The 16,166-nt window shown below is 41.9% G+C and overlaps 1 protein-coding gene across 1 annotated transcript; it reads left to right on the top strand.

The window, feature by feature from the left end:
- The first annotated feature begins 291 nt into the window (after positions 1-291).
- On the top strand, positions 292-13,889 carry LOC108931373 (probable polypeptide N-acetylgalactosaminyltransferase 8). Its single transcript, XM_018747117.2, has 11 exons — positions 292-531; positions 7,810-8,161; positions 8,733-8,899; positions 9,287-9,473; positions 9,571-9,768; positions 10,540-10,654; positions 11,952-12,137; positions 12,376-12,513; positions 12,607-12,699; positions 12,812-12,979; positions 13,078-13,889. Exons 1-11 carry the CDS (start codon positions 345-347, stop codon positions 13,195-13,197), a joined length of 1,911 nt encoding a protein of 636 aa, XP_018602633.2. The 5' UTR covers positions 292-344; the 3' UTR covers positions 13,198-13,889.
- The last annotated feature ends 2,277 nt before the right edge of the window (positions 13,890-16,166 follow it).

The raw sequence follows: 16,166 nt of genomic DNA, 5'->3' as shown, positions 1-16,166 counted from the left end.
TCGCCTGAGCAACTGCAGCCCTATGCTATCATTCCGCGTTTCCCCTTCCGTTTCTGCTAGCTATGACTTCCCTTGCTCCTTGACCTTTTCCTCACGTCTCCTTGACTCCGGCTCCCGAGTGCTCCTGTTAACGATGAATGACAATCGACTGACCCTTGCCTTTCCCCAACTTTTCTCTTGCCATAAATATGCACCTGCACTTATGTCTCGCCTGTTGGCTCTTTGTTGGGAGCATGACACTAGTTTTTCCTGTTCTTGACCAATCTACAGCAGACTTTAAGTACTGAATACTCTGAGCGCTACTGGCAGGAACAAAGCATCCTCAGAGCTGAAAGTGTGTAACCATGAGAGTGTTAACATGGAGCTTCAAACGACTGGCCTTATATGGGGCCCCACTCTTTATTGTGGTCTACCTGTTTATACAGGTTGGAAATTTGAAAAATAACAAAGAGGCACCAGGCACCCAGCAAGATGGGAACACTGACATTCTGAAGAAATTTTCAGAAGTTGAAAACAATATCATCAAAATGTGTGAGTAAAAACAGGTGATTGTGATAATTTTCTAGGTAGAGAGAGGAGAGACTGGCTTAATTAACATTAATTTTCAGACATTTTCTTTCAGATTTTTTTTTTGGGTTTAGCACTTAGTTATAATATTACAAATGGATGTAAAGTGACTGACAAAAGTCTTTTTTAATCTAAAATTTACAGAAGGGTTGGGCAGCCACTGGCACTTGGACCCCCAGAGGTTTTTTTTTCCTCCTTTGCCTTTCCGTTGGGAGTCTTCTGTTCCTTTCCACTGTAGCCAGTCGGCTTACTTACAGGTTTAATAACTGCATGATTATTGCAGGAATTTTATGTATAGTCAGCTATCTGTTTCCTATGAATTTGTATCACTGTCTGAGAAAGCACTCAATAAAAAATAAATTGAACTGAATTTATGTAAAGGTATAGTTCAGATGGTGGGCACAGAGAGCTAAGAAAAACCAAATGAAAGCATTTCTGCATATATGTTTTACATAAAGCAAGCTTTGTACAGGCAAGTAGGACTATTTACATTTATCACATCTAGTCATTTAATCAAAGATGGTACTTACATTATTCCAGGTAAGTAAATGTACAACAATTTAGGTGCCTTTGTTTGTTCAACTACTTATTTGTTCAGAACTTCTTCAGTCAGAATTCCAACATTTTGATTTAATTACTCCCATTTTAATGTCTTAAAAGTGTAATTATAATGAGTTAGTGTGATGGAGTGAATCTGTAATAAACGTGTAATGGAACTGTAATAAAGCCCATAATTATGCTGTTTTGTACCCGCTGGATCATTGCACGGAAGAGAAATGGAGAAACTCACTTGCAAGTAAGCAATTTATTAACAATTTACTAAAAAAACATAGTAAACACAGACACAGTAAGGGGAAAATGACCAGGAAAGGGAGTGAGAAAATAATCAGTTGAATATACCGACAAATAAATTATTCACCAGTGTAAAGATATTAATGTACAAAGCTAAACTTGCTTTTCATTATAATATTCCTTTTATTTCACGATTTTCGTATCAGTACAATAATAATCCTTCTTTTCCATTTTTCCGCTCAACATTTGTGAATTTCGCCCTTTTATCTTTTATAAGAACAAGAAAAAAATTACAATTAAGCAGACGTAATGTGAGCAGTTATCAAAATCAATTTTTGACACGTTTTAATATAAATAAAGTGTCAAACTAGAACAAACAGGGCGGGTTCATAACACAGCAGTTGCGCCGCCGGGATTTAATCGCGTTTTCCAAATAACGATCTAAAATCTGTTGTGAATAGGAGAAGAAAATAAGGAAAAGCGACAAACAAAAAACAAGGGGGAAAAATAAATAAAGCAGTATGATGATCAATACGGAATACCGCACAGAAACACTTGTACAAAAGAGTTCATTCAGGTACAAAACATGTGTGACCACCAAGGGGGGTAACTAAAGACAGGAGTCCGCAAACACAAATTTTACTTCTCTAAATTACAGTCGGACTTTTCCATTAATCGGTTCATTTATTTCTACAAGAAACCAACGCAGTTTTAGTTTGAATTATGTAAATGTGAACGTAATTCATGAATTTTTCTCAGTCAGTGTGTATAAGATTTAACGTACAAAAAATTAGAAATGCGCGCGCACACACACACACACACACACATTGCTGAGCAGCCGTCATTTATACCTCTACCCATCTTTTCAAAGCAAACTTTTGCACTGGGCGGCACAGCGGGTAGCGCTGGTTGCCCGCAACTTGAGGCGTGCGACTGAACGTGGCTCCTTCTGTGCGGAGCCCCCGCGTTCTCCCGTGTTCGCGTGGGTTTCCTGCATGTGCTCCGGTTTCTTCCCACAGTCCAAAGACGCGAGTGTCCGCTAAAGCGGAGATTGTTAGTCTTCCCGGAAAAAGGTTTCAGAGAAATACCAGTCCGTCGCTGTGCCCCCCCCTTTGGGGAAATGATTTGTTAAATGAATAAATGTAAAATGGTATTCTCTTTGCATCAACATTTTGCTTGGGCGGCACAGCATGACCTGCCAGGTCCAGGGAATGACAAGGCTGGTAATAAATGTGGAAGGATTTTTATTCCTTAGTCCAGGATTTAAGTCAAAATACTGAGTAAACACAAGTATCAGAGGAGATCAAGCAGAACAGGAAACACACAGTAAAACTTGCAAAAATGAAACCACCCAGTTATCTTACCAGCGCCATCAGCTAGGAGCCTCTTCTCTCCCTCCGCGAATAAAAAAAATCTAATTCCAACTTCCTTCTCCAGTCTGTCTTTTTAACGTATGCGATCATTGAGATAAGTGGAAATGAGCCCTAGATTTAGCCTAACAAGCCCATGCAAGTTGTGGCTGAGAGCACTGGGAAGGGGTAATTGCCTTTTTCCACCATTACATCATGATGTAGTGGCCCCAGCAGTGTTACCAGAAACAAACTCAGAAGATATGGATCTGAGCAAGTTCTTTTTCTTATGAGCATATATGTCTTCCCTCCACCAAGGGTGCGCACAGTCGTTGTGACAAGTTTCCAGCCACTCCTGGCACTTCATGTTGAATTTAATTCATTTTTTGTAGATCACTCTTTTCACACAGTGACACAGCACTTGAACACAGGCATAGAAGAAAGAAACAAATACATCGGACAAGGAAACAAACTACAGAACTAGCATAATACATTATGAACGCTTCTATAAAACTATAAATATGCCTACTGGCCAAGGAGGAAAGGAACAAAAATGCCCAGCTGGATGTCGAGGGAGACAAAAGAACCTCTGTTCCCTCCTGGGCACACACAGACACACACACACTTTCCGAACCGCTTTTCCCATACGGGGTCGCGGGGAACCGGAGCCTAACCCGGCAACTCAGGACGCAAAGCTGGAGGAGACACACCCAGGACGGGACGCCAGTTTCCCTCCTGGGCATTCTAGATTAAACAACACTTCTAAATCAGATTACAAGTAACAAACACATTGTGGCACGCAGCGCCGTGGGTTTGGATGGGGCAAATAAGGACGCGGAAGCAGTGTTCATAACAAACGATTTATTTAAACACCAGTACAAAGGAAATAATGCTCTCGGTCCAAGGACCCCTTTTCCTCCAGGACCTGCGCTTACAGCCAGCCTGCCTTAGCACCCCTAAGCTCTCCCTAACACGGTGGCAGACATAGTCAACCCACCATTTCCCCCCGACGTAGCCCCAGCGGTTACGGACATTATTTACAGATTTCCCATAATGCAACTATTTACATTAAATCAGTAACGCGGGTAGTTACAATATTGTTACTGTATGGTATCTTAATTTCCCAGTTGATCATGCCTCATCCATCATGGCAGTTTGGTCATCATCTTCAGTCAGCATGGGGTGCTTCTGTAACAGCTGGCCAGTAGGGAGACAATGCTCAAAAAGATGAAATTGTTAGTAACTTACAACTTAAATAAAAAAGTTTAATACATATTGACACATTGTTTACCCCGCCCGGTATGGGGTCACCGGGGCCCCACCCTGGAGCCAGGCCTGGGGGGGGGGCTCGCATGCGAGCGCCTGGTGGCCAGGTCTATGCCCACGGGGCCTGGCCGGGCTCAGCCCGAAGCCACGACGTGGAGCCGCTCTTCGGTGGGCTCACCACCTGCCGGAGAAACCGTAAGGGGCCGGTGCATTGTGATTTGGGCGGTGGTCGGGGCCGAGTGCCCGGCCGACCCAAACCTCGGGCGCCAACTCTGGTTTTTGGGACTTGGAATGTCACCTCACTGGCGGGGAAGGAGCCTGAGCTGGTGCGGGAAGTTGAGAGATACCGTCTAGATATAGTCGGGCTCACTTCCACTCACAGCTTGGGTTCTGGAACCACTCTACTCGACCAAGGGTGGACTCTCCACTATTCTGGCATTGCCCAAGGTGAGAGGCGGCGGGCTGGTGTGGGCTTATTAATAGCCCCCCAGTTCAGCCGCCATGTGTTGGAGTCTACCCCGGTGAATGAGAGGGTCGTCTCCCTACGCCTTCGGGTCAGGGAACGGTCTCTCACTGTCGTTTGTGCTTATGCGCCTAGCGGCAGTGTAGAGTACCCGGCCTTTTTAGAGTCCCTGGGGGGCGTGCTGGAAAGCGCTCCCACTGGGGACTCTGTCGTTCTACTGGGGGACTTTAACGCCCACGTGGGCAGCGACAGTGATACCTGGAGGGGCGTGATTGGGAGGAACGGCCTCCCTGATCTGAACCCGAGCGGTGAGTTGTTATTGGATTTCTGTGCTAGTCGCGGTTTATCCATAACGAACACCATGTTCATGCATAAGGGTGTCCACCAGTGCACTTGGCACCAGGACACCCTAGGTCGGAGGTCGATGATCGACTTTGTATCCGTCGGCCCCGGATAAAAGCGGAGGAAGATGGATGGATGGATGGACATATTGACACAGCCGTGGGGGGGGGGGGGGGGGGGAACAACTGAAAATACAGCCAAGTGAAATTAAATTTCGTGGTGATATCCCCAAGTGAACATGTAAATCTGCAGTCTGGATTTGAAGACTGATATAGATAGGGCATTTCTGACAGTAACTGGTAGACTATTCCACAGTTTTGACAGTTTGTTCTGGTGTGTCCCCGGATGAAACACAAATGGCAAGAGGGAAGCTGTCCGTAATAAAATAAATAGCTTTTTGTGTTGACTAAGGTGAAGGATGTCAGAGGATGGCTGAATGCATCTGTCCCCGCAGGATAAGAACACAGGCAAACTAAGAAGCGTCTGCATCCAAAGTGCCCGAAATGTCCCTTTCTTCTTCACATCCAGGAAACACATCCACAAATTCCCCCAAGAAGGCTAGCACGACATCCACAGATCCTTTCACAGACCTCAGATATCACACAGCTGAAGGAGTTCTCTGAGGAGGAGTGGGGGAAAAAAATTCTCTAAGTTAAAGTAGGAGGCAAACAGACAATTACAAGAAATGCCTGCAGAAAGTGATTTCTGCTAAACAGGAGACCAGCTATTGAAGCTAGGGAGTGTACATATCTTTTCCACAGCAACTGCAATTCTGACCTTTTTGCAGTCTATTTTGTTGAACTAGATCACCTTTATCTCTCAATATTGTTCAAATGAAGATCAGGTATGCTGAACAACACCCGTCGTTTCATGCGGTGTAGTTGCTTGTCATCTCAATGAGCTCACTTAGCTCAAACATATTTTGGAGCTGTCAGAACCATGCCCACACGTCAGCGATGTCACAACCATGCCCACACCTCAGTGAGAAGCATGTGATAGTAATCAGACTAACTACGTATAAGAGCACCACTCTATGCTTGAGGAATTTCTAGGTGAGAGGGATTCCTGTGCTGGAGCACCCTGGGGCCATGGCCTTTGCCCTGTTTGCATGCCTTGTTGCACAAGCCCAGAATCCTTGCTGCCAAGTTTCAATTCCCTTGTCTTTGACCACCATCTAGGTTATCCCTTTTGAGGGATGTATGCCCCTTGATAAATGTCTTTTGCCTTGCCTTCAAACAAATAACCCACAGATCCTGTACTTGGGTCTTACCTCCTGCCCCTTGCCCTGGGGATTGGTGATAGGAGCACTTTAACACATCTTCAGTCAATTTTTTTAAATTTCTTGTTTAGTCCTGGATTTTTCAGCATTACCTTTTTATGTCCATGTTATTATCATCCTCTTTATTTTTTTAAATAATTTGTCTTAATTCTTGTTCTTAGCTGTGTGTTATGGTGCATATTTACACTGCAGAAGCATTGGAAACTTTCAAACTGTAATACAGATTCAGAGTTTCAAATAGATAAACAGGATATCTTGGACTCATGGCTGATGTGTCTCAGTCAATAATTTAGCAATCAGTGTGGAGATAAATCTGCCAATAATTTACATTGATTCATTTTGCTGAAGCTTTTCTCCAAGGCAACTTACAATTATTTACCCATTTATGCAGCTGGGTAATTTTTACTGGATTAATTTAGGGTAATGACCTTGTTCAAGAGTCCTATGGCTGGAAAGAAAATTCAAATCTGTCACCTTTTTGAACTAAAGGCAGCTGGTTTAACCACTACACTACCATTGCCCCTGGTAAAATCTGATAATGTGATATGATATATCCATCACCTTGTTTGGCATAAATTCCAAACAGCCTGTACCGTAGCAGAGAAAGCAGTCAATACAGATACAAAGGAGAAACACCTGGACTATACCACTGCAAAGTCTTGAAATACTGATTCTCTTTTTTTGACTGAAACCTGCAGCTGTGTTTCTTGTACTTTCACGGTTACTGTAAATAAATTACGCTTGGATCCATTTATCTTGGGGTATGGTATGTTACACCACTTGAAGATCCCCAAACACCTCCTAACTTTTCACCAAGCTAGAAGAGTTTTGAGAATCTCACAATTTTCAGGTAGCAATCTTGTGAAATTTCTGAATAAAAGGTTTTAACGAGAAATCACCGCTGTCCAAAAAAACATTGCTGCCCATTTCAAGTTTGCTAAAGACCACCTGAATGTTCCACATCACTGCTGGAACAATGTTCTGTGGACTGATGAGAGAAAAGTTTAGGTTCTTGGCAATTGCACACAGCATTATGTTTGGAGAAAACAAAACACTTTCTCCGAAGTGTGAAGCAAGGTGGAGGGAGTACAATGGTGTGGGGCTGCTTTGCTGCCTCAGGACCTGAAGGAATGGCAGTCACTGAAGGGCTAGTAACTTCCAAGTTGTATTGGAACATTCTACAACAGCATTTCAGGATGTCTGTCAGCGAGTGGCTTCTTCTCAGCAGATTGTTTATTCTGTTGTGACTTCATCGGATAGGTCAGAAGACGGACAGCTGGTAGTGTAGTGGTTAGCGCTACTGCCTTTGGACCTAAAGGTCACAGATTTGAGCCTCACCTGCAGCTGTAGTACCCTTGAGCAAGGTACTTTCCCTAAATTGCTCCAGTAAAAATTACCCAGCTGTATAAATGGGTAAATAATTGTAAGCTTAACATTGTAAGTTGCTTTGAAGAAAAGTGTCAGCTAAATGTAAAGATGGCTAGACTTATTTCCAAACTTGTAACAACTTTGTTTGGTAAGGAACCGTAGCTTTTTAATATATAATTCAAATGACGCATTAAGGTGTTTCTTGTGTCAGGTGATGGGTTCTGGTGAAAATTTTATAGGACAGATTGCATTATGTGTGCTTATAGGTTCAAATTCTTGTAATGAGTGACAGAATGTGAGAGCAGCTTGTATTTGTAAAAATCTGTGATTATTCCCATGCCTAACTATACTGACCGTTCCTCAAATTCTGCTCTTCTTCCTAGATGATCTTGTCAAAAACCTTGAGGACAAACAGGATAAGATTGAAAAAGTACTTGTGATGAGAGCAGACACTGCTCTAAAACAACCTCAAGACCCATCAAAACAGGAAGGTCAAAGGAAGGAGGAAGAGGACACCGACACAAACAGAAGCATGAAGAAAGGCAAAAAAGGGAATATTAAGAAGAAGTATGCACGGCTGTTTCCCAACTCTTACCTGTTCCAGAAATGGGGGTGGGACTTGCCGGAAGATGACCAGAGGGTGGCCCAGGATTTGTTTGAGCAGTTTGGCTACAACGTGTACTTGAGTGACAGACTGCCTCTGAACAGACAGCTCAATGACACACGTGATGCCAGGTGCTGTCTTCACTTTTTTTCCCACTTCCTTCTACTCCTCTTTCTTTCAATAATATAACTTTTTTTTTCACAGGATTTCTAACTGCCATCTCTGTGGAAACTAAGATTGTGCTCACTTCATGGCCATACTTTAGTTCTCTTTGGATTGTTTTGACATTATTTTTAAGATGTCATTTGATTTTTATTCGACTGAGTTTTCAGATGATCCTGTGAAAAAGTTTCGAGACGTTTCGGTGACAGGTGTATAACATGCAGTCTTGTGAAAAACCTAATTTAAGCAGAATTGTATGTATCTTTTATCAGCATTTGAAGTCATATTCTATAAAATGTTCATTTTGGGTACAGGAACAGTAGAATCATTTGTGGCAAATTTTGACAAAACAGTTATCTGGCTCTGGCATAAGGTTTACATAAATGGACATACCGTATTTTGAAATGTACAGGCAAAAAAATAAAATCTTTTCTTCACGTTACACACAAGCAAAACTTTGCTGTGTCCAGGAAGGCAAATTTTCTTTGTAAGAACAAAGACCATAATCCCCATTTTTTATTTTATATCTAAATTTTCAAGGTGTTTGGAGAAGAAATACCCAGAAGATCTCCCTACCGTCGGAGTGGTCTTGATCTACCTGAATGAGGCCCTGTCTATCATCAAGAGAGCCATCCGTAGCATTGTTGACAAGACACCAGCCAGACTGCTCAAAGAAATCATACTGGTGGATGACAACAGCTCCAATGGTTTGTCTAATGTTAAACTATCTAATGAAAGCTTGGACAGCTATCCAGTGTGGTGATCTTAGCAATAATAAAGCAATAATAAAGTAGCATAGTATTTGAAAACCTAAAGGGGCTGGTTGAAGTCCCATTCTACACTATTGCTGTAGTACTTTTGAATATTGTATGTAGCTTGAATTATGCAAGGAAAAATCCCTAGCTTTGAAACTGGGTAAAATACTGTAAGTTGCTTTGGAAAAAAGAATGCGTTAACTGATTCATTAGCAATAATTTTGGCATCACAAAACTCTAGCCCAAGTATAGACTGCTCCCTTCACTGCTTGTATTGTCTCATCATTGCATTTCTTTCCATCTCCATTTACATCACCGTGGTTCATTTTGATCAAAAAGAGGACCTGAAGGAAAACTTAGACTTGTACATCAAGTCCATAGAGAAGCAGAACCCAGGCTTACATTTCACCAAGGTCAGACACAGCCAACAGATGGGACTTTCACAAGCTCGTATCTCCGGGTGGTCGGCCGCCACTGCTGATGTTGTGGCCATTTTAGATGCGCACATAGAAGTCACTGTCGGGTGGTAAGCCTACAGAAAATATAAACCTGTGTTTTACTTAACTGAGATTTACATTGAATTTAAATACATATGGTTAATCATCATGTATTTACATTCCTAGGGCAGAGCCGCTGCTGACTCAGATCAAAGCAAACCGAACCACGGTGGTGTCACCCGTGTTTGACAGAGTGAACTTCGACAACCTGAATGTTGTTCCATACTACCCTGCTTCCCATGCCTTCGACTGGGCTCTTTGGTGCATGTATGAGTCTTTCCGGCCCGAGTGGTACAGCCAAAATGACCCATCGCTTCCAGGAAAGTACGCAATCCTCACTTGCTAAAATACAAATTTAAACCATGAGTGATTTTAAAAAGTGGGAAATATTCCCAGAAAAGTCTCCATTGAGTGGAAAAACGTTCTACTCGCTCTATTCCTCGTTCTACTATAGACAAATGTTTTCCTTGGTTAGAGTGGTACTAGTAATACCAGGGTCACAGATTCAATCCACTTGCCCTTAGTGCAACTTCTATTGGGATCTATAAAACTTCTGCCTATTGGATAATCTTTTTTGTATGGTCAAAACGCTCGTGAGTCATGGCTCTCATGAAATATGGTATACTCAGGGTGTGAGCAGTCTTTTTCTGATAGGAGTGTAATGTAATCATATATTAGTAAGTACTGTACATCAGTAGCAGGGGGCATGGTGGTGCAGCAGGTTTGGCTTATGCCTGTTCTCCAGTGGGTCTGGGGTTTGAGTCCTGCTTGGAGTGCCTTGCAATGGGCTGGCGTCCCGTCCTGGGTATGTCCCCTCCCCCTCCAGCCTTGCGCCCTGTGTTGCTGGAAATAGACTCTTAGTTTCCCGATCATTAATGACAATAATATGTTAAGAATATTGATAAGGTACACTTCTCTTGGCCCATGACAAGATGAAATTTGTGTTTTGTTCAGGCTCTCTGAATGTCTTTTATGTTAAATTTGATGACAGTGGAGTTGTTTCAGATGAGTATACCAAATTCCTCAGTCCAGCCCACACTGACGCATTTAGATGTCTGAAAATGTATTCTTCCGCTGTCCTACTGTGTTCGGCAGGAGCCCTTCGGTGATGGGAATTCTGGTTGCAGACAGAAAGTTCCTTGGAGAAATTGGTGCCTTGGATGGTGGGATGAAAGTGTACGGAGGGGAGAACGTAGAGCTGGGAATTCGGGTTTGTTTTTTCATATTGTAATTCATTTTCATATGTAATTACATTTCATGTAATTACAAGAGTGCTACCATCATGCTTTAAGACTTGACTCCTAAATAATGGTGCCTTTCACTGAATTTGCCAGAAAGTTAATGCAGGCAGTCCCCGGGTTACGAACGTCTGACTTACATACAACCCTACTTAGGAACCATCCCCATACTGACCAGAAATTAATTTTTTGTCACTCTTAAGTAACAATCAAATGAAAACTTCATAATTAAGCCTATTATATTAAAAATTCAAGTTACATACAATGATTTGTAATAACAAACAGCGATACTTTGCAATGCTTATCAAAACGTTGTGCGTCCACAGCCGTTCGTCGGCTTGTGGGCGCATGAGCCTGAGGTAGCACTAAGACCTTGTTCTTTTCAGTCGGACTGTCACACCCATGACCTCGCCCCGAATGTCCGTACCTGTTTGAAATCAAAGCAGTGGGGTATAAAGAAGCTGCACCTGCACACCCTGGTTGGGAAATCTCATTTGAGGAGCTCGTCTCTCCAGCACTCTCGCGTGAACCCACGACAACCTACCCATCTGTCCAAGTCCCTCATTCTCCTCATTCCCTCGTTCTTCTCGCTCCCCTGTTCTCAATCCCTCCTCATTCTCCTCACTCACATGAAAACGATCACGATTGAAATTAAAGTGGAAATATTTAAGCGATCAGAAAAAGGTGAAACGCCAACGAACGTTGGAAAAGCGAACACCAAAGTTTCTTTAATGTTAATACCTTTTCTCTCTCCTCTTCCTCTCGCTATTATAAATACTGTAGTAAGTTATTATTGTTATCATTATTACATCATTATATTGTATTATTACTGTATTGTTATATTAAAGACGTTAGTGTATCCAGAAGTGTTTCTTTAAGGTTTTTATGCATAGAAAGGAACACGATATATTAAGACAAAATCTGACTAACTGACATTAGATACCCACCATACCTAACTGTTCCGACTTACAGACAGACTGAGGAACAGAACTTGTTTTGGGGACTGCCTGTATATCAGAAGAGTTTACAAAAAATTCAAACTGAAAAAACATTTACATTATATATTTTTTATTTCATAATGAACATAATAAAACAAATAGCAAAAGAAGATTGCTGTTCACAACAGTAGAACGTTTTTGAAAAAAAATCACCTGTAATGATGTTTCAGCAAAAAAAAAAAACAACAAAAAAAGAAGAAGAAAGTGGAAAACACAATGCACTTCCTGCTTTCAAAACCTGAATCAACCATATACTTGTATATTTATGCAGGTGTGGTTGTGTGGAGGCAGCATCGAGGTGGTGCCCTGCTCCAAGATTGCTCACATTGAGAGGGCTCACAAACCCTACCAGCGTGACCTCAGCATCACCATGAAGAGGAATGCCCTGAGAGTGGCCGAGATCTGGATGGATGAGTACAAGAAAAATGTCAACATTGCCTGGAATCTTCCACTCAAAGTACAAGTCCTGCAGCATACGTTTTTTTTCCTCAAAACAAGAACTGCTAACTTCCTTGAACTATGACATGAGCTGCTTTATTGGAAAGTTTAACTCTAAAACGTCCCCTCTTCACAGGTTCCTTCACTTATTTGGGTGGTCATAAATGCACATCTGTGCCCCTTTTTCAGTTCAAACCCCTGGCCCCTAACTAGACTATGTATGCCCCCTACCCACATTCACACTTCCTCTACTTCAGGATCATGGCATCGATGTTGGTGATGTGTCTGAGATGAAGAAGCTGAGGGAAAAGCTAAAGTGTAAGCCCTTCCGGTGGTACCTGGACAACGTGTATCCCCAGCTGGATGACTTTGGTGATCTCATTGGCTATGGAGGAGTATGTTGTTTTTACATAATGAACCAGTTCCAGCATGTTCAAAAGAACTGGATTTCTGTTGGCTCAACAATCTGTATTGCACTGTGTCTCCAGCTGAAGAACCTTGACGCAAACCTGTGCATAGACCAGGGTCCAGTGCCTGGCCACGAACCCATCGCCTATGGCTGCTACTACTACAACCCTCAGGTAATGCCCCTACACATCAGCATCTGGCCCCGGAAATAGAGTGGCACAGTGGTGGAACAAGAACTCTGGTGTTACCATTGACCTCACCTGTCACTTTACTGCGGTGTTTCAGCGCACATACTACCGGACAAATGGGGAGCTGTACATTGGTGGTATAAAGTCCCACAAGTACAACAACAACAGGTGCCTGGTGGACCCTGGTACAGGCAGTACTCTGGGTTTATATGATTGCAAGGAGGCCCAGAAGGAGGATATGTCCCGCCACTGGGATTTCAAACAGGTACAAAGCTTGGTGGTAAGATCACCATCCAAAAGCATGTCGATTCCACTGAAAATGCCATCAGTAGAGGATCACCAATATTCTTGTGTGTTTTTCAGGGTGGAGCTCTCAGGAACAGAAGGACAAATAGGTGTGCAGAAATGATCAATGAAAAACTGGTGGTGCAGAACTGCACAGGACAGAGATGGGAGATTCTGTATGACGTCAGTGCCCCGTAGTCGCTCGACACACCAGAACCTTTTGTGAGATGAATTAGAATTCCTGAAACAGTGAAGACAGAACAATGCAGTTCAGATGCATATGAACCACAGGATGCACAGTTAGATGATTACTTAAATTTTCTTCATGGAATATATAAATATTTAGTTTAAGGTGGTGGATTTACTGAAGTATTATGGTGCTAATAACAATACAGGGGTATTTGTCACATTCAGAACAGTAGAGCCATGTAGCAAGGAGTTCGGCTTTCTTTTTCTATTAATAAGTTGAGAAATTGGTGTCCTCTTGTATGGTGAACTGGGTCATTTGTCACAGGGGGCACAGCATAGTTACTGTAGTAAAAGAAAAGTTTTGCACAAATACTGAAAGGCAGCATAAATCTTAATTTATTCTCATAGTCACTGATATTAAATCCCTGTCAGAGTATAACTGCTATTTTTGTGCCTTAATTTTTTTTTTTCCACGTGGGAGTCATATGAAAGAAAGAGCTCTATTTCTCTCTTTTCAGTTTTCTGCTAATCTTGGGTTTCCTGTCTGCAAATTTTTATTTTTGTTTTCCATAACTTGATAGGTGTGAACATTGTACTATTAATTACAGCAAGTTTGGGTGACATTTTCTGTTGAAATTCACCACTTGGAAGCTCGAGAGTGTGGTACAATAAAATATTTGAACAGTTATGTATTACTTCAATAAACCCATCTTTGCTCAATGTGCCATGTGATTCTTGAAACCGGTTTGTCATGTTTCATTTTCTTCCTGTATGTAAATTAGAATTGTGAAAAGTATGTCAATAACAAAGTGTTTCAGAGGAAAAGACTTATGTTTGTAAAACTTTGCATAACAATACATTTGCAGACATCTAAAATATTTGTACACTTTGAATACACAGTTAAACAGGTTTGGGTATAATCCTCTTTGTTCCAGGTAGAACATAAGGTGCCAGCAAGTCTCCTCCAGCCCTTGTGATCATGGGCAAGTCAGCTGACTTCATTCCAGCTCTTAAGGAGGCCAAAAACAAGGGGTACCAGGGGCAATGGTACACCGGTACACCCCTGGGAAGTAAAAAGAAAGGGAGAACAAAGGGTAACATTACAAAGGTAAAGAAAGGCATAACGAAGAGAATGAATGACGGACAATGCTTAGGATGAGCAAATATATAAACTATAGGTTTCGAGAGGAAAAAAAAATGACTAACGATACTCCGAAATTGTAGCTAAGATGAAATGGGAAGGAAGGAAAAGCAGGAGACACAGGCTCAGTGGAATGGCATTGTCATAAGCATTCAAAAGACCATGACCCAAAAGTTTGTTTTTTTCTTTGGTTAAACAATAACCCAAGTTCTTTTTTAAAAAGTTATGGAATTTAATGTGATTACCCTTTCATACTTTGAAAAGAAATATATTTTACTGCTATGGTCTACAACTGTAACTATCTTGGTAAACATGTGGATGATGAAATCATTTTCGTTTTTTTCCGCTGGAAAAAATTTCACTGTTTAACTTAATTTCCTCAAGGACTACATCCTCAGCTTGGGAGTAATTACCCTTACCAGGCATTATCTGATCCTATTTCGTTCCTGACGAGAGAAATTAAAGCAAGAGAGTGCAAAACAGAGGGTGCAAACACAAACACCTGAGTACTCAGGAGAGAGCGCCGGACTGCAGCCGAGAGCGCGGCAACACAATTCGTCTTACAACCTCACACAGCCACTTGGTACAGTTTTCATGTGGGACCTTAAATTATCACTTGGTACCAAATATCACAAGCTCAGACCAGATATGGCAGATCAGATACACAAAAATCCAGAACAATTAGCAATAGTAATAATTGCTGAGTGGGGGGTGCGGTGGCACAGTGGGTTGGACCGGGTCCTGCTCTCCGGTGGGTCTAGGGTTCGAGTCCTGCTTGGGGTGCCTTGCAACAGCCTGGCATCCTGTCCTGGGTGTGTCCCCTCCCCTCCAGCCTTATGCCCTGTGTTGCCGGGTTAGGCTCTGGCTCCCCGTGACCCGGTTCTCTGTCTCTGTGTGTGTGTGTGTGTGTGTGTGTGTGTGTGTGTGTGAGAGATTGCTGAGTGGATATATTCAAAAAAAAGAGTGGTACTGGGAGACTAGATGGTGGGAATGAGTGTGCAATGCTTGGGTATATCAGCATGACATCCTATCAAGAATTCTCTGGCTCCTTCTTATGAAGTGACAGTTGTGGCATTCAAAACAAAGAGGACCTGTCACCTCCACAGGTTTCTTGATGAACCTCAAGGCTTCAGCAGTGTTGCTATCAATGCAGGATTAGCAGAAAACAGGACCCATCAACTATACAAAGGCAGGCCAGACCGTTTGTCAAGAAAAGATGAAGTGTGAATCAGCACCCAAAACCAGGTTAGGGTTCCTGGTGATGGCACAGGACTGCCAGATGATGCCTGGCATAGGAAGGTACTTTCACAACCAGTGACCCCCAAGTGAAATCACTGATGAAACATACAGGTATATTGTAAGATACAAGATGTGTAAAAATAAATAAATAAATAAAAAACCCTCTAAAATGAATCTGAAAGTTTCACCCCCCTTGTGTAATTCAAGTACATGGATGCACAGGCATTTTATTTTTGCCAGGTTATTGATCCATTCGTAACCAAATGTTAAATTTTAGATTAATTACATTAGTGTACAAATGTGAACCTCTTTGGGAGAATATAAACAGGACGAGTTGTACAAATAAAGGAAGCCAGAAAGAAAAGGGGGGGAGCACATTCAAAAACCATAAAGAAATTGTGTAAAAGTTATTTATTCTAAGAAATGTACAGTTTAGAAAATATTTAAGTCCATTTTCAAAATAATCTGTCAGTCAGATACGAACTTGTAAACTTCACATGGGGAAATTAAACCAGAAAGTCTTTTTTTTTTTTTTTTTTTTTTAATATATTTATATAATCATCCGACTGAGGTAAATGTTGACTGTTTGAACAAAAAA

This window comes from Scleropages formosus, chromosome 2, assembly GCF_900964775.1.
Source record: "Scleropages formosus chromosome 2, fSclFor1.1, whole genome shotgun sequence".
In the NCBI taxonomy this organism is placed as follows: Eukaryota; Metazoa; Chordata; class Actinopteri; order Osteoglossiformes; family Osteoglossidae; genus Scleropages; species Scleropages formosus.
Note: the sequence above shows the minus strand (reverse complement) of the source record. Positions and strands in the feature narration are given on the sequence as shown.